Source organism: Stegodyphus dumicola, chromosome 5 (assembly GCF_044657685.1).
Source record: "Stegodyphus dumicola isolate Sdum_Otavi_A_Nest chromosome 5, ASM4465768v1".
NCBI lineage: Eukaryota > Metazoa > Arthropoda > Arachnida > Araneae > Eresidae > Stegodyphus > Stegodyphus dumicola.
Window position 1 is genome coordinate 129,784,134 of NC_140772.1, and position 23,908 is coordinate 129,808,041.

General features: G+C 30.5%; 1 protein-coding gene across 1 annotated transcript in view; it reads left to right on the plus strand.

Annotated features, from left to right (window-relative positions):
* The window catches only part of LOC118199529 (phospholipid-transporting ATPase ABCA3-like), a 384,844-nt gene that overhangs the window by 13,059 nt on the left and 347,877 nt on the right, over positions 1 to 23,908 (plus strand). The window contains exons 3-4 of the mRNA XM_085817060.1: positions 12,943 to 13,067; positions 15,050 to 15,152. Coding sequence (XP_085673186.1) covers positions 12,943 to 13,067; positions 15,050 to 15,152 — 228 coding nt within the window. The remainder of the gene's footprint in view (positions 1 to 12,942; positions 13,068 to 15,049; positions 15,153 to 23,908) is intronic.

A 23,908-nucleotide genomic window follows, 5' to 3' on the forward strand; every position in this document is an offset into this window, starting at 1 on the left:
AAGTATTATCAAAGCAGCCAAACTGGCAGCATGAGCTTGGTGATCACATATTGGTACTACAGTCAGAAGTCTTTAATTCTGACTCGTCAGGACTTCGGCGATTCTGGATTATCGATTTTTCCGGATTATAGATCATCAGCTTAAATCTGGTAAGATGGTATGCAGAAATTATAAAATTAAAAATATTAAACCATAATTTATGAAATAAAGAGCAATAATGATCTAAAATGTATTAAAATTTACAAAAAATAAACTTAATATTTATTTGTTTGCTTTATTAAACATTTCATTCAACACGCGCATGCGTAAAGCATACATTACACATAGTCGAAATTAGAAAATTGCAATCAGAAAACTATTTGATGTGTACTCGTGATATTTATAATGACGAGGAATTTGATTTAAATCATATAAAGACGGAGTACATCGAGATGAAATACTACATTTAGTAAAAGATTATAAGCGGAATAAAATAAAAACATCTGCCCTGAAGATAAGGATAGTGCTGACAGATTAACTTCCAGTTAATTGTGCGCCGCGACGTCCCCCCCCCCGCAGAGCAGTGTGAAATTGATAAACAGATTTCGGAATGGTTAGAGAAACAAAGGATATGCCTTTATCCATTTTTTGCAGCAATTCCACTTTTTGTTTGATGGACATCGAAACATACTTTCGCTTTGTAGATGATCCTTTGGCAGCTCCAGCATCGGAAATTCTATTTGACATAATCGAAAGTTCAAGCTTACTTTTATAAAATTGCTCTAACAGTCTGCAAAAAATAATAAGCCGGATCTAATTCAAAGATTAAGGAACAACGCAATCTGCAACATTAACTGAAATAGATAATTAGATAATTTTAGCTTTGCTTATACCGTCCGTTATACATTAAACGCACATGCGTAAACACGTATGCGCATGCATGAACGCATTATGCTTTGACGCATGCGCAGAAAGTTTGTAGCTTTGAGGTCCGGATTATAGATCATTCTGGATTATGGGTATACGGATTAACGACTTTTGACTGTATTGCAGCAGTAAGGATAGTAATATTTGATTTGGAATGTGGTTAAAACTGATTTCAGGTATATGTAAAAGTAGAAAATAATAAAAAAACTGTCAGTCAACATAATAATTTATGATAAATTCCAAGCCAACATTTGAACGAACAGAAAAATTCCCTTTTATTAAAATATGAACTTTATTACTTGTTTCATAAAAATTTCATTAATCTGAATGCATCAAATAAAGTATGATTTTAGAGTAACATAGCTTAATGGTAAATTTAGTGTGAAATATACCTTACTTTGGCTTGATAACTTATTTCACCTTTTGGCATTGGTTTCACCAGTTTTTTAAACATCTGTTTCACCTGATCGTTAAGAAACTGAACTTTGATGATACTGAAAACTAAAAGATTTATTGGTAAATTATGCAGCATTTTTAGTTTGATAAATGAAAGATTCTTTTTGGGTTGAAATTAGATGAGTTTTCTGGTCATTCCATGTGTTTGCTGCATCTGAAAAGCACTTGAGAATTTCTTTAATTTTGTGCCATGTCCAAAATTTTATTTCAATCAAGTGTTAGTTTTGTCAAACTTACAATTTTCTTCTTTACAATTTCAACATATTTTTCTGATTTCATCATACCAGTAATGGGTTAAAGGGCCCTCTGCCATTGTATCAAGACAAAATTGCCTACAACAAAACAGCCTATGACAAAATAACCCATGACAAAACAGCCTAAATCAAAGCCTTTTGAACTGAATCTCTCTAACATGTTTTATTTTTTTTTTTAATACGTAATTCTAAATGTATGCAGACAGTATAAAAGAGTGCCACAGCGTATGTATAAATCAGTAATTACATCTTGCATGCAAATACATTATAAAAAAATATACTCATTCATATTTGATGTTGTACACATGTACATGTACTTTTATCCGATCAAGTATACCCTCATAGTACATTGTCAAGAGATTGACAAGTTAGGAAATAAAACACGCAGAAACTAGTGGGAATATTGGTATTTGAATTGAAACAAATTTCTAATTGTTAGAAAAGATGCTTAAAGAGCTAATTGATATAAATTAACCAGAATATCTGGAAAGGCTTCAAATTAAAAAAGTTGCATAAATATTTCGTTGAGTATTGTTGCTTAAATGTTTTGAAGCTTGTAGAGACATTAGGTTATTTCAAAGCAGGAGAGATGTAGAGCAAAAATGAGCAATGCCCTCGCCAGGACTTGAACCACGGACCTCTCAAATATGTCTCGAGCTTGCTGACCACTACACCATGAAGGCATGCTAAGAAGGCGAGAGAAATTCCTTATATATTCCCTCTTTTAAAGGGTGACTGGGGATTAGCGCACTCAGTCATCAAATCTGGGTGGTGGAGAATGATCGTCCAACACCTTTTTTAGTTTGTGCACCACTGTAGAGACACTAGGTTATTTCGAAGCAGGAGAGATGAAAAATGTGCAATGCCCTTTCCAGAATTGGAACCACGGACCTCTCGAAAATACGCCAAGCGTGCTTACCATTACATCACGAAGGCATGCTAAGAAGGCGGGAGAAATACCTTATAAACTTTTAATGTGTAGTTATCCTAGTATCGTTCAAGAATCAATGTCATAAATTACATATATTTTTAATTATGACATATTAATAGATTGTGATTTTAATAGTATCTTTTTAACAAATATTTTTAAAAAAAATTAATAGTGGCCATGTAAATCTATAATGACTAGGGGTTATTTAACTAGCTAATTTAATTATTTGTAACTAATTGGTCACCATTAAAAGTTATCTCTGCATATTAAAGTGAGATGCTTCCTTTCATTAATACTTACCATAGTCACAAGTTTCAGCAAAATAATGTAAAAATTATTCTTTGCATCTAGTGAAGCTTAAAATAGTACAAAACAACTTATCACCTCTGGTGCTGTAATGGCTTATTGAAACCTTAAAATATATTAACTGGGTTACAACCCTAGGAACTCTACATGAAGCTATAGCACTAACTGTGTCAGACAGGCAGAGCACAATTTGTAGAGACATTAGGTACTTTGAAAGCATGCGATGTGAAAAATTAACAGTGGCCTAGCCGGGAATCGGACCACGGACCTCTGGAATATGCACCCAGCATACTAACCACTACACTAAGAAGGCGGGAGAAATACCATAGATACTCCACCTTTTAAAGGGGGACTGGGGTTTTTAGGGGACCCAATCACCAAATCTTTTGTGTGGAGAATCATTATTCACCCCCTTTTAGTTTGGGCACCTTTTTACAGCCATTAGGTATTTTGAAAGCATGAAATGTGAAAAATGAGCGTTGCTTTCACTGAGAATCGAACCACGGACCTCTGGGATACGTGCCCAGCATGCTACCCACTACACTACAAAGGCTTGCTAAGAAGGCGGAGAAATACCTTATAAACTAACTTTAAAAACTTGCTAGCCATACTTACATCAGGCTTTCAAGTTTGTACTGATCAGCAGGTCTCTCTCTTGGCAAGCAGTGGCAACAGCAAGTCTTCTGTTACAAATCATACTGATTATGATTTTACTTCTAATTTTAACCTCTGCCATTTGACATAAAATCTACCTGCTAGTTACTAAACCTCTAAACTGAGCAAGTAAATCACAAAATCAGACATAAAAGAAAAAATCAACATAAAGCTAGCTATTAGTAAAACATAAATAAATTGTCACTAATCTTCTTTCAAATAAGTCTAGCCATTACAAGTGTAAAATATTAAATCCTCCTTGATAAATTTTATAAAATTCGCTTCATTCTCAAATTTGTTTTATATTTATGTGTAATCATAATGCATTCCATGTGTGGATCTATTTTATTTTTAGAATGGTATTGCAGATGTGAAGTTCAGACGTAGCTAATATTTTTAATTGAATTTATTGAGTTCCCATTTGTTGATGGGTCCTTAAGTTTTTTCATTAATGGTCCTTAAAAATACTTAATTTCCATGTGCAGAAATGTGTACGAACCCTGTTTTAGGAATTAAAACAGAATGTTAATTTTGTTGATTGATATAAATAGTCAATATTTGCATAAAACACTTTTAGAACTAAAACCAGAAATAGGGTATTTTAGTTATATTTTGGCTTTTTTGATGGGTCCATGCTCTTCCATGAATGGAGAACCAGGTACAGAATCCCCTTCCCAAGTGTTTTAAAATTATTTATGTGTTTGATGTCTTTCTTCAGAGTTATTACAGTTTCTAAAATCCTTAGATTTATGTAAAATGATTTTTAATCTTTTAGCTAATATACTTGAATATCTTATAATATACTTGCTTTGTCTTATAATACACATCCTATCTGTCAGAATTTATATGGACAAAAAAGCAAGCGGGATGAATTATTTTGATTCCATTATAGAGGCAATAGACAAACAGTTTTTGCCTGAAATGAACACTAATTGAGGTGAGCAATGCCCCTTCTTTGGTTTTTATAATTAAATTTATTTTTTATTGTATTAGTATTAATTATTATGTCATATTATTTCTTCTGATGATTTTATGACATTCTGGGCAGATAAAAGAAAAGTATCATCCTTAATTTTGCTCAGGTGACATTACTATTCCTTTTCTGTGTTGTCATTCTTAATGTTAATTAACATTTTAGGTGAATATAGAGATCAATCCATGCGGCTTGTAACGAAGCCATCGCAATTGGACATTGTAAAATAACAAGAAACAGTCAGCAAAGTTTTTGGCTTTCTGATTAGTTTTCACCCAATCTTTTAAAATAGATATTATCAACAAGAATATTGTTTGTCATGAATGAAAAATAGTTCTTTGACTTATCTACAGTGACAAAAACATATTGAAAAAGTGACCTTTAAAGAAGTTGAAGGTAGAATTTTTTGAAGGTCATGCATACACTCACTGTTATTGGCGAATTAAGAAATTCTTTCAGCATAAGTATCAGCTCTCCCGGTTTTTCATTACGTTACCCAGTCTCCCAGTAGATCACCGAATCTTCCAGTTTTTAATTTTTAGCCTTTACTAAGGAAAATGCTTCTCAGTAATAAACAAATTAATGAAACTTAAATTAAGCAAATTCTAGTCGCTCACCTTTTCACCACCACCAAAGATTTTCGTCGTCACCACCACCAAAGATTTTCAGAATAATTTTTTGTATTGAATTTTATTTCATCTGATTTGTATTTTGTTCGTATTACATTCTATTGATCTTATTAAATTTCATTTGTCATTAATCTACTATAGACATTTGTAAATTTTATATGAAGATTCAAGCAATGTTTAATTGGTTATTATTTGAATTTAGTTTTATTTACTTCAGTATATGGTACATTACTAAGTTTATCCACACAAATACTGTGTACATTAATTATTAATTTTATTTTAATTGCATTTAAAACTTTGCAGTACTTTGATAAACAAAAGTGATAAACTACTTAGGATTTTCTCAATATCAAAGTGTAAGAAAATTAAAAAATGAAATTAGCCCAAAATATAAAATTTAGTACAGTCAAAAGTCGTTAATCTGGAATCGTCGGGATTTTGGCAATTCCGGATTATCGATTTTTCCGAATTATAGATTATCAGTTTAAATCTGGTAAGATGGCATGCAGAAATTATAAAATTAAAAATATGAAACCGTAATTTATGAAATAAAGAGCAATTATGATCTAAAGGGTATCAAAATTTACAAAAAAAAAAAGCTTAATATTTATTTGTTTACTTTATTAAACATTTCTTTCAATGTCAATTGTTTAAATTGCTTCGTTTTATGTGATAATAATTTCTCTTTAATTCTATAAACAGACATAATTTCTTTTTCAGTTACAAAGTTCCGCTGTTCAAGTCCTATAATTGCTGTGTCGAGAATACCGACTAATTTGTCAATCGAAATTTTTTCTTTTTCAACAACCTCTGTGTAACTTTCTTCACTATCGGAAGCGAATTATAATGACAAGGAATTTGATTTAAATCATATCAAAGACGGAGTACATCGACATGAAATAATACATTTAGTAAGGAATTATAAGCCAAATAAAATAAAAACATCTGCCCTGAAGATAAGAATAGTGCTGACAGATTAACTTCCAATTCATTGCACGCCGCGGCGTTTCACCCTCCCTGCCACAGAGCAGTGTGAAATTGATAAACAGATTTCGGAATGGTTAGATAAACGAAGGATATGCCTTTATCCATTTTTTGCAGCAATTCCACTTTTTGTTTAATGGACTTCGAAACATACTTTCTCTTTGTAGATCCTTTACATATTAGTAAATTTCTATCGGAAATTCTATTTGACATAATCGAAAGTTCAAGCTTACTTTTATAAAATTGTTCTAACAGACTGCAAAAAATAATAAGCCAGATCCAATTTGAAGATTAAGGAACAACGCTATCTGCAACATTAACTGAATTAGATAATTTTAAGATATTTTAGCTTAAACTGTATGTTATACATTAAACGCGCATGCGTAAACGTATTATGCGCATGCGCATACACATATTCGCAGCTGTAAAGGTCTTACATGTCAACGCAACGCATGCACAGAAAGTTTCTAGCTTTGAGGTCTGGATTATGGGTGTCCGAATTAACGACTTTTGACTGTATATACAGTTAAATGCTAATATGTTATCAGAACTGCATTACAAATAGTTCAGTAACCTGAACAAGGCACTGTTGCATGTGTATGGGTTCACAATGATTGTACACAGAACCAATGATAACTTAGTAAAATTTATTTTACCAAAAGTAAAACTTCACAATTCTGGAACTTTCCACAAATATACTCATACAGTTCATCATAGTATCACATATATATAATCAGTAGTTCATAGTACAATCAATAGTTACATTTCAAACTGTTAAGAATGTTAAATATAATCCAAAATGCATCTAAAGAGCGAAGCTAAAACAGAGAATCAGAATTATACTCAGTGCTCCAAATTCAGCTTTGAACTAACAACTGAGAAGCTGATACTCTCTAAGATCTTACATTATTTTCATGCAGGACTTTCTATTTCTTGAATTTCCATTTTTCTATTTTTCATTTCCATATTTATAGGACTTTTCATTTTTTGAAATTTTTGGAAGGCATATGAGGGCCACATATGATTGATTACAGCTACATAGAGAATCAATTACAAAACCCATTACAGTTATACAGGGACTAACCAAAATGTTGCCAAGCTCTTTTGAAATACTTATATTTTGCACTTGTAATAAATACTCTGATGGGAAAAAATAAAGAAGCAACTATAAAGGAATGGTTACTTTATTAATAAAAGTCTCGTGAAAGGTGTTTGTTTGGTAGCCTAAGGTCAATATTGGGATTCACGTTCATTACACTAAGCTATGCAAAATTTGATTACCCATTCTTTTAACACATGTGGAAGGAAATGTAAGGGCTTGCTTCTAATTCTAGTTTCAAAGATTGTAAGAGTACTTGGAAAATTTTCATATGTGAAAAGTTAATATGCAATTAAGAAGACATCTGATGTACTTTGAGGAGCACTGTTCTATGTATCGTAATATGGTTGCTATTATAAAGTTCTCTATTTTTTAAAAAATATTTATTAGAAATGTATTGCTAAAATCACAGTCAAAAGAACTTTTACAGTTTAAAGTAAGAGATGATTGATTACATATGTAATTTATTATGTGGGTTTAAAAAGCTATTAGATTCAGAATATCTACATCACCACAAAATGCTTATGTCATTTTAATCTGAAATTTTTCTGGATATTTAATTATTTATTTCCTTTTCTTAATTTACTATATTTATTTACTTCAATAAAGGAATCAAAGTTCTAACTAGTTTCTAAACAATCTTCTAAAGTAGGAATTTCTAACCTAATGTGTGCAGTCACCATTACATCTACCGATGGTTTTGTGCACTGTGCGACCATGAAAAATTATTTAAGTATAATCAGAAAAATATAATCACATTTGTTAAAAAATATTTGATTATAGTTATTGTATGTTTATCTGCACAGTGTAATTATGTCTTTTCCATTGTGGTACCATCTACAAAAGGGATTTAATGGATCCCATTTAATGGTAACCCCTATATATCATGTTATATTTATTGCTAGTTAAGTGCTCATATATTTAGTGTACTTGTCCTTACTGTTAGTGTCTTGTACTTTGTTGATTTTATATACTTTGTTACTTTAAACCTAACATAAGTGACTCAGAGGACAAAAACTCTACTTTTAACACCTATAAGTACGCATCAGTCAATTTAATCGATGGGTATTTTTAACGTTCTGATTTTGGCAATACTGATTGAGCAAAGGAACTGAAGGAGTTTGTGAACTTTACATTACACCATTATATAATATGTTTGGTAACAACAAGTTTTCTGCTTTTGTTAAAGTTTCAAACTTGTAATGCATTTATTATGTCATGTTTAATGATCTTTGTTAGTTAATTTAAATATTCTTTCATTTTTTATTGCCTTATGATGTTTTTATATAGCAAAATATGTAAAAAGAAACATTAAAAATGTTACACACATGATCAAAATGACAACATGTGTAACTTAGTGTTATAATGAATAGATGTTCTTATAGGTATTAATACTGACTGGGAAGAATCATATTGTTTTGTCAGTTTTAAAGATAAATGTATTTGCTATGCAGCGGTGCTGAAAAAATGAATGAAAAAATAATGCTGAATGTAATTTTCAGACAATTCTTGCCACTTTTGATGCAACCTTATCATTTAAATCTGAAGTAAGAAACAAGAAAAGGAATCAACTAAAATCACACCTGTTTTGCCAACAGTCAGTTTTCACTCAGTCTGTGGTAAAATATAAGATGGCACTATTGCTTTTTCTTTCAAACTTTCTCACATGATAGCAAAGCCTTTCCAGGAAGGTGAATTGTTAAAAGAAGCATTTTCAACTGATGTTGATTACTTATTTGAGAGATTTTCTAATAAACGCGAGATTATGTCTGCAATAGAAGACTTGCAGTTGTCAGAAACACTGTTAAAAAAGATATGCCATTTCAAAAGACATGCAATCTCGGTTAAAGCATGAGTTTAAAATATATGACTGGTTCTTACTACAATTTGACAAGTCTACACATCAACATTTATATCAGACACTGCACAGCTAGCAGTTACGGTAAGTATGATATTTAGTAACTTTTCTGTAAAAGAAGATCAATTAAAATTACGAACCATGAAAGGGCAAACAAGTGGTGAGAATATTTTCTACATATTTGCAACATATGTAAAGTTGATAGACGTGCCTCTACACAAGCTATCAACGATAACCACTATGAACGCCAGAATGGTTGCTAATACTGCCATCTTCAAGAAAGATGAATCATTTCTAAACTTTATGTTGTGTTTCAGTATCATCTACCAGAATGCTTTGGTATGTTAGAATATTGCCCTTTGGACTTGTCAAAGAAATACGTAGTAAACTTTATTCAACCAGCCACTTTGCAACACTGCTTTTTCAGGATCCTACTAGAAAATCCTGAAGATCCTCATCTCATCCTGCATACTAAAGAATGTTGGCTCACGTTCTTGCAAGATTGGTAAATTTAATTGAAAAACAATATGTCTGTAAGCTATGTTTGGGTAATCTAATGCAAGTTTTTAAAACAGATAAAACAGAGTTATTAAAAGAATGAAAACATTTCTGAGTAGATGCAGAAAATATAAAATAGTGCTTTAGCCTATTTCTTTAGAATCTTGCATCCCATAAGATTCATAAAACTGCTATCTTTATATTTCGTAAAATATTCTACTGAATGCTAATTTCATCCTAAGCTATCAGGTGTAAAATAGTGAAGGCTTATATTCTAGTTTATATGGAGTTTATATTCTAGCTATGGAGCAAGGTACACATGTTTATGTGATCCTCTCTGTATGTAATATTTAGATAATAATAACAATAAACTCTTTCTAGAATTAAGTCTACCTGATTTACCTATCTTCAGAAGCTTAGTTCATGTTTGTGATTATAAATTACTACCAGGGGTTTTGCTATTTTTGTTTTATGAAATTTGAATATATACATTTATTGAAAATTTTTTTAGAACCAAAATATCCCAAATCAAAGGATTTCCGTGGAAATTTGAGTTTGTACTGGTTTTATATTTCATTTCTTTCCTGTCTTTATTGTTTTGGTTCTAACTTTTTTACTTTTTTGTCTATAATTAATTAAATTTATTGAAAGATATTTTGAAAAGCAAATTAAATGCATGGCATATTTGTGACTAGTAAGTAGTATACCTATTTTTCATGATTAGGTCTTTAGAATGAGTTAGAAAATAATGAATAAAAGGGGGGGGAACCATTACATTAGTATCTTCAGAATACTTTTCTGGAGAAAATTCTATAAATTCTGAGGAAAAAGCTGAGATTTTGATTTCTTTTTTTTTTTTTATTGTAAAAAATCACTAAATACCTTTTGATCATTATTTTTTTAAAAGAGCATAAAGTGCTTTTTTTTAATCTTTGAAGATTTTAACATTCTTTAAAAGATTCCAGAAATCAGTAAATTGCATACATAATCAGAATGGACTTTCTGAGAGACTATTTTTCATTAGGACAAAGATTTAAATTTTGCACCACTTAGTTTGGTCATTAATTAAGGATAAAAGTAAAAACATCCATTAAAAATTGCTTCAAAACTAAATTTTAAAAATTGTGTATTGAAATATGAAAAACGTGGACTGATCCCGTGCTCCCTTGGAGAATCTCTTTAATGAATGTTTTTGTCTGTGGCTATAATGTGCAAATTGGGACAAAGGGATTTTTTTTCAAACAGTTTGAAATTAGTTGCTAGTGTGTCCCTCAAAGAAGTTTTGTCTGCCTTAATGTCATCTGGATGTCTGCTTTTTGACTACTTAGACCTGGTTTAGATAATAAATTAGTTTTATTGCTGCATGTTTAAGCTTCTCTCTTTTCTTCTTCTTGTTTATGTTCTTTTGCATATGTTTTAAGTACGTTGTGCATTTATTCATTTTAGTATGCTAAAAATAGATATAACACTGAGAAAGGAAGCAAGAAATTATTGCACTTAACAGTCACACATCCATGACTGTAATTAATATTGCTTTTGGATTTGGTGTTGGAAAAGCAAGCATTTCTCGAATTCTGAGGAGACAGTGAAACTGGGTCATGTTCTCCAGAAAGGGAGAGCAAGTATAAAGGAAAAAGGGAAGAACTCCAAAATGGCATTATTAATTCAATAAAAACTAGCAAAGATCTTAAACGTAAGATGCGAAAAACCTATTAAAAAAGAACTTTTGACACATTGGATAAAGAAAAGTGATTATTGTGGGCCAAAAAGATGCAAATCTTGGACCACAGGTGACTGGAAAACAGTTATTTTGAGCAATGAGACTCATTTATTTGTTCATGGTGCAAGGGTGAATAAGAACTCAACATATCTCACCAACCATAAAACATCCACAAAAGCAAATGCCTGGAGGGTGTTTTTTTTTTTTCCACTGCAAGTAATACTAGAAATCTAGTTCCTGTTGATGGAGTGGATGAATTAATCATCTAGTGATCACACTGCAGTATGCTTGCTTGGTATGTAGTTGCTTGCTTGTGTCACCATCTATTAGCACCACTAAGTGCAGCAGTGCATGAGTTTTGCTTGCCCTTGTGAAGATGATAATGACCTTGGGATTCAATTCTAGGTCTCTTTCATGCAAGTTGAATTATGTACCGCTAGTGCAAAAGAGCTGCCATACGTCTTAAATTTGCAAACATTGAGTGGCTTTTGAGATCACTACAATCAATGGATATAGAAATTTTAAAATGTAAAATTTTGCCATTCTCTAAAGCCATTGCACAGACATTTCAACATGACTTGGTTCCAATTCAAAATCTGTCAGAGTATTCATGTTGTAAAATAAATTTATTGTGCTAGATTAAAACCAATCAAAAACTTATGCCACATTCTCAAAAAAGCAAAATGAAATCTATGACAAAAGGACACATGATTAAGAATGCTATAAAAGGGTGGTTCGATGGTAAAGAAGTAAAAACTGTATGCATAAGATTAGTAGAGTCACTGCCTAAGTGCATTAAAGAGGTCATTTGTGCTAAAGAATAGAATATTTTTTGTTAATTTTATTATTATCATTGTTTATGAAGGTGTGCACATAAATAATTGAAAAAATTGCTTTTTCCCAATTAATTTGTACACTATATATTATAGTGTACAAATATATGACATTTTGTTTACAAATACTATAGTGACCTATACTACAGTGTACAAATATATGTATATGACAATGTACTATAATATACTATAGTGTATGATATATATAGTTTAGTACATAATGTTTACATATTAGCACAACCACCTTGGTGAAGTTTGACAACTTCTTATAAAAGAAAAAGAATACTTACTTATAATAAAAAAAAATATTTATTTGATACTTATTTTATATTTTAATCATGTGTTTATTCTGAAAATCTACCTGTAAACTTACAGGAATCGTTGTTTCTTTTGTTCTGGTAGAAATTTCATGCTGATTGCTTTAAGAATGCATTCAAAACAATTGTTTTGTTTAGTGATTTAGGCACATTGTATTGCATTCTAGAAATTTTACTGCAGCTACTTTCCACTGTAGGCATATTCCGCAAGTACATAGTTTAAAATTAAGTTTAACACAAAAAATATCGTGATTCATCCATAAAAACTGTTGGATTTGGATTACAGCAAAAAGAATGCATATGAAAAGGTTTTTTTATTGCTTGTTAAATCTGAAAAATTGTTATGCACATAGTAGCCTGAAGAATTATTATACATATACTTAATTCCAGAATTTAATAACATTATGAAAATTTTACTAAGATGGTTATGCTTATATGTAAGTATCTGACACACATACATGTAGAATTACTTTTATAGATATCTTAATAAAAATTGTTTTTTAGATTTTTGTCATTTTTGATAGGTTTTGAAAATGAGCAGAATTTAGTAAGTGACTATTTAAAATCTACTTCTGATGTGCTGGCTGGAATAGTTTTTGATCAGACTCTGAAACATGGAATTCACTCTTCTGGCCTTATTAAATATGCAGTAAGTCTTTTAGTTGTAGTATTCTATCATTCAAATAAATTTGGTGTCTCTTTTGTTATGTTTTTAACTTAAATGGCAAAATATTGTGTATCTGCATATTTCTAGTATAAATAGTTAATCACGTGAAAGGATACATAAAAAATTGAAAATGAAATATTCAAATCATCTAGATTTTTTCAGTATGAAATATGACTATAAATGTGCAAAAATAATGTGACTTTACATGCAGGATTGGGTTTTTACAGAAGAAACATGTTTCAGCGTAATGAAAGAAATGAATTTTGATGCACCCAAATGAGGCAGTTCAAGGGGATAAATTTTCAATTAACAGTTGACTTTATTTGATAATGACTGTTTTATTGCTTCTTCAATAAAATGCAAAGTAATTAAATAACATTTCCTAAACAAATCTAGCAAAAAGTATGGTAGAATGTAGTCATTTACAATCTGCCATGCTGTGTTATGATGTAGACTCAGATTTTTAATAATTAATTCAAGTTTGTTTTCTGCATTTTCTAAATAAAAATGTTAGTTTTCTATTCTTAATTATATTAAGAAACAGAAATTCAGTTTTAAAATCCATTCAGATTCATAGATGGGAAGGTGGATCTCGTAGCAAAAGCAAAAACATTTATATACATATTACCAAAGAAAACTACTATAGCCACACAAATGGAGCTAAATATATAGTATTTACATTGATTAATAATATATTAGTGTTGTATTTGAAAAATATGCATATATATATAACTTTAAATGAACAATAAATAATAAATATCTTCCAACTTATTTTTCTCCCACATAGGAAACTTGTTGGGAATACATCATTTCTTAAATTTTACTTAACCTGGTACCTTTTGCAATACATAAAATATTTTATAATATTTTATAATAGGAAAATTTTTTTTTTTTTTTTTTTTTTTAAATTTTACACAAACTATCTATATAGTTGACATTAGAAAAAAAAAAAAAATCTCCTCTTTTGAACTTATACTGCAGATGAAATTTTAAACTCAGCAGAATCTCTAGGCTGGATAATTATTTTTACATTTTCTGTTACTTGTTATGCATTGTAAACCACATTTATAAATATGTAGCTTTCAAAATAACTGCTAAAATTTTAAATTGTTTACTGGGTGATTTATTTTTTTAATCAATGCTATATCAGTATACATATAAAAGTTAAAACTGTTCAAATACAAGAAGCTTTTCCTCAATTATATATCTGTAATAGTACATATTATATGGATAAATGGGTAAGAAATTACCTAAATTTTTTTATTATATGTAAAAATCAATATTGGATATTATATGTAGCTAACATTGTAAGCTTTTACTTTATTCTAACCAGTTATTTTTAGTTTGACTTTCCTGTTTCTCCTGATTTCAGTTTCCTGCCAGAATGTAAATTTTGTATGATGTAGATGTAAATTTTAAATGTGTTTCAGAAGCAGTATTTAAGCTGCGTTTCAAGATTTCAAAAGAGTAGTAGCGGACTTTGTTCTGATGTTTATGCTGCAAATTTAAATTTAGCTCTCTAGTTTCAGTGTTAGATACCATTCAGTTTACACTGATATTTCTCGGCTTGACTTTGCTGTGTGCAGTCGATTTAGCGTTAGTTAAGCTAAGAAGCCAGTCATTAGACTATCCTACTTTACTATTGACTTGTTACATTCTTATTTTCTTAACGTAGCCACAAGTGGTGGTGATTTGTAAGCATGAAGTGCATGCATCTGTTTTAATTTAGATTTAAATAAAAAGTTATTTAAACCTTTCATCTGCAGTATTTATTCTTAAAGACATATCGAGAATTCACTACTTAGTCTTTGACATAGGGTTTAATAATGTATGCTCCCAAAGAATGCAGAAAGATTCTATAGCATAAAAAAATGAGCATTTATCAATTCTTAAATGCATTTTATTTAAATATTTTCTATGTTTATTTTATTTAAATATTTTCATTTTATTTAAATATTTTCTAGATCCGTCCACAGACTGTACCAGGGCATTATTGGTTTGTTCAGTCTACTGATGAGGATAAAAAATTTCAACATTCTGAACAAAAGGCATCTATATGGGGCACAAGTAAGTATAGAAAAATAATATTTTAAATAATATCAATAACATTGAATCAGAGGCTACAAATGTTATTTATTTAGACTAATTGATGCGAGGAAATACTTACAGATACAAGGGGAAAATACCAAATTGAGCATTAAAATTACGAGAAAATTAAAAAAATAGTTTAATGTTGATTTTAGAGAGAAGCCTTGTCCATTTTTAGAGAATTATATGCTGATATCTTTTTTTTTTTTTTTTTTTTTTTTTTTTTTTTAAGAATCAGATCAATCTTAGTGGAATAATTAGCTTTTATTGCTCAAGCCTGGTGATTCCTGCAAAACCTTTTATAACAACATTTTAATTTATCCATACCTACTTTTAGTCATTCACAGTTTTGTTCTTTCAAAAATACCAGTATTTTCCTAGTTCTCTGAATTACCTTCAAACGTGAAAAAATTTCCCCAACTGATCTTCTGGTTCACATGCAAGAGAATGGTTAATTTTCAAGATTATAAAAAAGTTTATTGAAGGGCATAATGAAGTTGCTGCATTCATCCTGTGTCTTTCCAGTTGCATCAGGCTTAATTGTTAATGCAATTGCCAACTCACTGATGCAGTGATCCTAGTATTGGTGATAATTTTTTTTTTTTACATAGATAATTTTAACTATATTTCTATTTACCCACTTTGCAGTAATCAGCTGTGGCCAATAAAGGAAAATTTTTAATTTTCTTTATGTCAAGAGTTCTATACATTTCCTGAAAAATTTAACTCGAGAGTTATTTTGTGTTGCCAGAGATTATTTTAATTAGATCACCATACTTTAATATAAATTTGTTTAAAAATGAATCTGCAAAAATATTAGATAATTAATATCTTTTGAGGAGAGTTATTTCTATCCACTTCAAAAAATGGTCAACAATCATGAATAAATAACTGTTTTTACTTTTCTTTGACTACATTGTCTACTTCTTATTATATCATTACGGAATGCAGCTTTTATGCTGTTTAGGATGGGCTATGATTAGTATTGTTAACCAACTGATAAAGTTCATGCCCTGTTTCCAATTTTTACAGCATGGTGTTCAGAATAATCAAGATCTTTCCAATATGCATAGATATTTTAAAATTCTGTCTCTGCTTCCAATTGTGAAATAATTATTTCTCATGAATCTAAAATTTTAGAAGTTAACATAGCCCATTTTACTTCCTTTCCTCCATCATCTTGTTTAATTCATATCCAGGCATCCATTACAAAATTTTCTTTCCTGAGATCATATTTGATTATTAAATTGTATTCTTGCAATTTAAGAGCGCACCTTATGAATCTGGATGACAAATTCTTCCCAGAATATAAGTACAGTACAAAGTCCGAGATTCAAACTCGGACTTCGGCGACTCCAGATTTGGGATTTTTCTGGGCATTAGATTATCAGCTTAAATCCAGTAAGATGGCATGTAGAAATTAAAAATATGAAATTATGATTTATAAAACAAGGAATTATTTATGAACTAAACAGCAACAAAATTTGCAAAAGAAAATCGTAATATTTATTTGTTTACTTTATTAAACATTTCTTTCAATGGAAGTTGTTTAAGTTGCTTTTTTTGTACTAATATTTTCTCTTTAATTCTGCAGACATAATTTCTTATTCAGTTACAAAGCTCCAATGTTCGAGTCCTGTAATTGGTGATTCGAGAATTCCGACTGACTTGTCAATAGAAATTTTTCGTTTTCAATAACCTCTCTGCCACTTTCTTTACTATCGGTAGCAGTATTTTTTGGATCTAGAACCATACATTGAACATTTTTATTGAACAATCTAGAACCATACATTCAGATTTCACTGTTCATTAATTACTTGATATTGGGGCATTGTCATCACAATGAAAAATTTTTATTGTATCATCTTCATTTGTTACTGCATCTCCACAGTTCTTTACAAAATCCATTGAAGTGGGAAATTTCACCTTTGCTTTGCGATATCCGAAAACCTTCAAATTCACAGCTATCCTGTTCACCATCCTCACCATGAAGTATGGTAGATGGCCATAAATTTTGCCAAGCATTTTTAAAAGTATCTGGAGACACATCCTGCACGATCCTGCTATGCAGATTTTGTGCTAAAATATTTCAAAAATTCTTGAAGAGTCTTGCCATTATTCAAGAAATTTAACATGGATTTTAAAAATGCTACTTTATATTTGCATTTCAGCGTACACACTATTACAATATCCATAGGCTGAATGATGGATGTACAGTTTGGAAGAAGGCATAATAGGGATACAAAGAATAATAGGAATAAAAGTGAAATATGAGCCAAAGAGTTGTGTACAATCAAGACAATTTAGCATCATCAGATAAACGAACCGAATTCAAATGTTGCTGTGCCTCAGGTATGAAATGATTTTCAAACCAGTCATTCATATGCTTGTGCCATCCATGCTCTTTTATTTTCATGATATGTAGTGGGGAAATTCTTTACCCTTTAAATGCTCAAGCTTGTGTATTTTTTATGATTATGAAAAATGTACATTTGTGCGTTCCTGCAGCAACTGTGCATGCAAAAATTATAAGTTTCGCTTTGGAATAATTGAGACTAGTTGGAGCCTTTTCTGTACAGGTTGTAGTGTAAACTTTAGTATTTCTATGACTAAAAAGATGTGAGATGAATGATGGCTTGAATTAATGGAAAAAAAAATCCAAATTTTTGTAATAACAAAAAGGTTTAATTACACCCATGCCCATAAATTAAGGATAGTTCAGAATCACATGGAATTTGAACTCTAAAGTAAAAATTTCACCTGTAGCATTATCACACACATCTTCAAGAATAATACGCAAAATACATGGCGCTGATAGTCCGTCACAATAATGAGAGTGTAAGAGAAGTGCATCTAAGAAGTAGTAGCAAAAAAGTGAAATTGTTCGCAAGTTTTCTGTAAGCCGCTCAGCACCACAGCCGAATAGTTGTGACACAGAGGATGAATGTGGATGATTTTTTTACGCAGAAGAATTATTGCTCACCTGGAATATGGGTGTACTCAGATGGAAGTATCCAAGGAGCTGGGCACAGAGCAAAGTGTCACCTCTAGGCTTTGGCAAAAATTCCAAAATGGTGGAAATGTCAATAGAAGTTACAGTACACTTTGCCCCCGATGTACAATGACAATTGACAATGCTATTTGGCAGTAACTGCCAAAAGAAGAAGACTTGAGCACAGCATGAGACCTGTCTTATCAGATATCTTCAGCCACAGGTACGACAGTTTCAAGGCAAACAGTGTACAGACATTTGGGATGGATTGGTCTACATGTTTGCATGCCTGTCAGTTGTGTTTGACTGGCAACTCACTGTCACCAGTGGTTAACCTGAGAACATGCAATGTGGACATGGAGTGGGTTTGTGTGATGTTTTACAAGTCCAAGTTTAGCTTGCAGTCTGATTCACGTTGGACTTTCATATGGAGAAGTCCAGGTATCTTTTATTACCAAGATAACATCATTAAACAAAACCATTACAATGGTGCAGGCTAGCTCGTTTGGGGGGAACTTATACTGAGCTCCGGAACAGATCTGCACGTTCAGATCGGAAACATGGCAGACCAAATTTATCGGAACATCATTTTGGAACAACATATATGTTTGTTTAGTGCCACGGGTGCAGAACTAGTGTTTATTTATGACAGTGCTTGTTCTCACCATGTAAACATAGTAAAGGAATGCCTTCAATCTGAGGGTATCACACATATGGAATTGCCATCATTCTCACCTAACTTGAATCCGATACAGCATGTGTGGGACATGCTTGGCCAATGAATTGCAGCCCATCAAGCCCCTCCTACATGTGTACTGGAATTCTGGAGAGCACTGCTTGATGAGTGGAGTAATCTTCCCTACATCAGCTCAATAATTGGATTTTTAGCATGCCTAGGCATTGTGCGGACTGTATTTCATCATCTGGGAGACATATAATATATTAACCATTGTACCAACCACATAATGTTAAGGTTTTGTAAGAAAGATATTTTTCGTAAGTGCTCCTTCGAACAACAATTGGAGTTTTTAGGAATGGTATCATACATACACCATTTTTTTTATTATTTATCTTTTGTTTAATAAATGGCCTTTTGAATAAGTCATGTTTGTTTTGTTTCTGGACCTTCATTTACTGGAGCTGGCATTATCCTTAATTTATGAACATGAGTGTAGATGATTGTAAAAGTTCACTCCTATGTTAGATCTTAGAATTTACAGTTTTAGCAAAGGTTATTAAGGACCTTAGTTTGTAATTATTTAAATTTTGGTAGGGAAAATGTAATGTACTTTTAAGTTAATTGACCAGTTATTATGGTTTTGATCTTTATGATTTCTCTTTTCTGTATTTCTTACCAGATATCAGAATGCAAATTAGCTTTCATTGAATATAGGGATTTTTAATCATAAAATTTTTAATCAGAGAGTTTTCAGCACTTGTGCCATGCTGTTGAGTTTTTGCCAGCTTTATCTAAAAGGAATTATCTCGGCTTTGTATTCTCTCGCAGTCGATACTTTAAACTTACACGCAGGTAAAAGTATTTGAGTGAACTTCTAATTTAATTATTTGAGTATGTAGTCTTGGGCAATTTATCAATGCGTGAATTTATTTGACTATTGTTTAATTTATATAGTGCTTCTATTCTGTAATACAAGTCATGCATTTTATGTTAAAAGCTCAAGATTAAGCAAAGGGATTGTTTAAATCCATCGCAAGTCTTTATCATACTATTTCAGACTTGGCAATAGGTCGATAACTGTCTAGTAGTGTTGTAGGACTTAAATTCAGCTTCCAGAACAATTGCAATTTTATAAGCTCTTTAATTAAATGCAAAGTATATTTGCAATAAATAGTTTAATTAAATTTTACTATGAGTGAATTGCTTATGCTGAAAATATTTTGAATAAAAATAAATACATGTATATTTGTTAAGTAAAGGTATGAACTGATTGATAGTTTAAATGAATGCAGCAAAGCATCTAAGGGTATGGAAGGAAAGCCATGAAGATAATCGAACATCTAGATTGTTCACCTGAATTCAAACCCAAATCTTTCTACCACTTTTAACAAAAATCTTAACTACTTGATTACTGCTTAGCCAAAACTTCAATTACTTTTTCAGTTATATTATAAATCTAAATGTCATTATGGTATAACTGCAATTATATCTGTATTAATTATATTTTTAACAGTAAAGCAACTTTAATGAATTAACAACTTTGTTCAAACAGTAAAAGATAGCTGAAAGTTAATTTAAAGACCTTATGTTTTGCCATGCGGCAATATTCTGAGAAACTTCTGTGTTCAAGGGTACATGAAAGTTTAGTTATGATCCTATAATTCAGGCACTAGCAGCACTCCCGTGATAGCTGCTCCTAGGTTATTTTCATTCATCTCAGTTTGAGGCATTATCATGTTTACAAATTTTGATTTTCATGAACAATATTTTATATCATAAGTAAAGGTAATGTGCCCCCTTCAACGTATAATAAATCACAAGTACTAATAAATGTAATTCTAGTTAATGTGCACTGCGCAAGAAAAGGGGGGAGGACAGTTCTATATTTCCCTTCTACTGGGCCGATTGACAAAAATTCGAATTGCGTTTTACATGTCTCGAAAGCACAACTTAGGATATATATTATATTTATATATAGCATTGTTCTAACATAGGTATTTTGACATAAAATTGGATTTTTCTGAAATAACATACTGATTTTTTTCCATATTTCAATTCTGCAATTCAAATTATGCCTCAATATTAAATGTTGTAAAATTTGGTGCGAAATTTACGGAGAAATTCAAAAATTTATCTTGGCATATTTTGTTCAGCTTGCGCCAACAATAATTGACATGGCAACCTTTTTTCCTTTCCCTTCCATTGTATAAGAGTGGAAGAAAAGTCACATTGTTCCTACCGTTTTTACATTGTGCATGATCGGGGAAAAAGTCACATTGTTCCTACTATCAAATAACTTTAACAAAGTGCTTTAACCACATTTGTTGCATTTGGTGTTATTATCGCTTTCAACAAATATGCCAAATTTCAGAATGCGCCAATATATAAATTCACATATATCTTCGGAAATTTTGAATAAACTGTAATTTTTTGTGCTTAGAAATACATCTACTTTAAGATGGTGATAAAAATTTTATAGGTTATAATTCAAAATTTTTTTTCAAAAAATTTATAAAAATTATTTTAAAATACAAATTTTAAAAATAAATCATAAGAAATGGGCCAGTTTTATTTAGAATGAACCTAAATTTTAAAATGTGAAAGGAAGAATCAAATAAGTTTAATAAAAAAAGAGAGAATAAGAAATTATATACCAAATTTAATTAACATTGAGGAGCTAAAATTTTGAGAGCTAATTTTTCAAAAACTATTCATGCGATTGTTACAAAATTCGGCAATTTATCATAATTTCAGTCGTGGAATCGAAATATGGAAAAAAAAAAAAATGGCATGCCATTTCAGAAAAAGTCTGATTTTGTGTCAAAATACCTATATTAGAACAATGCTGTATATAAATCTAATACATATCCTAAGTCACACATTCAAGACATGGAAAATGCAAGTTGAGTTTGATAAATCATCCCTGTAAAACGAGAGATATACAACTGTCCCCCCTTTTTTATTGCGCAGTGTACATAAACTATATAATTTTAACTGTAGCTAGAATTTTATTATAGTTATAATTGTATTGTAATTGTACAATTTATAATACCATTGCATTGCAATTGAATTATTTGTAATTGCACTTACTTTGTAATTGTAGGATTTATAATGCAATTACATTGTAATGGCAGGTATAAGTAATTTAGTTATGTAATTAATTATATTGTAATTGAATTATTATGTTCAATTATGTTGTAATTTAGTTATTAACTAGTTACATTGTAAATCAATTATGTCCTACTCTGTGTCCAACTGAATTTTCAGATAACCTCTCAAAACAGTTATTATCAACAAAATACTACCTTCCTGAGATTTTTAGACTGATCTTGATCTAACAGCTATATTTGAACATATGAAAATGGAAACTTCATAAAAGTCAGTCTTCCTCTCACTGTTATCACAGAAAGCAAAAATTCTTCACTTACTATTATCACTGAAAGTGAAAATTTTTCAGGTGTGTGGACAGAAAGCATAAGCAGATCAGAAAAAAAGATGATATTCTAAAGCATGAGTGTTAGAATAATCCTAATCTACAGGCAGCCACATATTTATGCGAAGACTTTTAATTGCAAACTAGAAACAATGAATACCTTCAAATTTTTACAATTTTTTCATAAATTTTGACAGCTATTGTTCTAATTTTACAATCTTACCCATAAATTTCATTTTCTATGGATTTTCAGTTTTTGTGAGCATGTGTCAAAAATTGTGCCAATTTAACAATTCATCACCAAACATGTGTTTAATTTGCATACATCTTGTCTGAATTTTGAATTTTTGTTTGTTATAAAAGAAAATAAGAAAAAAAAAAAAAAAAGAAACTTTTTTGGGGGGGTGTCTGTGTCCTAAAATTTGATAATTTAAAAATTAATTTGCTTGTAAAATTTTTTATCTGGGATTTTGCGAATTTTATGATGATATTTTTTATAAATATAATAAATAATATTGTTAAGATAGCATTAAAATAATATTTTATTAAAAATATATCTTTTAGGAAAAATACCTTAAAATAAAACATTTTCATTTCCCCTGTTTTATTTTAAAATGTCTTTACCTTTCATCTCAGGGTCATCTGATGTCTTGATTATGAAAAATAAACAAGATAATAAATGTTATCCAGCACAATTTTTTAATTACTTTTAGCGGAAGAAAAAAAGCTTCTGTAATTATTTTGAGAAAATTTTATTTAGTTTTCGTTTTTCATCAATAGATGGCTCCAGTAGCTTAAATTCTTTCCAACCATTTTTATCTTCTCTTAGCACCATATCTTCTCTCATTCATTTACACTTAGCCAGCTGAAGAAGATGGTTCTGCAGTTGAAGCATCGAAGATAGTTCTGAAAATTTACAAATATTACACTGATTTTTGTTGCTTGACTTCTGCAATAATAATGCATTCTACTTGCAGATTTATTTTATTGTTACAAATTACAAAAGTAAAGTTTGAGTGTAGATAGTTAGTTGCTTTAGTTTATTCAGTTGGTAATTGTTTGATAGGTCCTTAATTTTTTTCTTTGATGGTCCTTAAAATTACTTAATTTCCAAGTGCAGAAGTCTGTATGAACCCTATATAAGCCATAAGACTGTATAGAACTTCACTGACATCATAAATCGTCTGCTGTTTTTCAAGGTAATATTGCAATACTTTGCAGTCTTCTAAAGAATTGTGCTGATCAGAGGATATCCAGAACAATCATCATCTTCAATTAACATTCAGCCATTTCCAAAATACCAAAACCACTTTTAGTTTTATCATGTAAGAAGAAGTATCTTCACCAAAAACTTGAACCATTTTATGAGTTCTGGAACAAATCTTTTATGAAGTTTATCACGAAATTTGAATTACACCTAATCTTTTTTATTATTACTTGCTTTGATTTTCAAACAAAATAACAGACCATGCCAAACCCCATGTTATAAAAATAACCTATTTTAAAAACTAATAAATTGATAAAGTTGAATTTGATACAGTGGTCCCCAGGCAGCACGTCTCCAAAAATATACGTATAATTTTGGTGAAATAAGGGTATGGTATTTTTTGCATGTTACTTTTACGAAATTT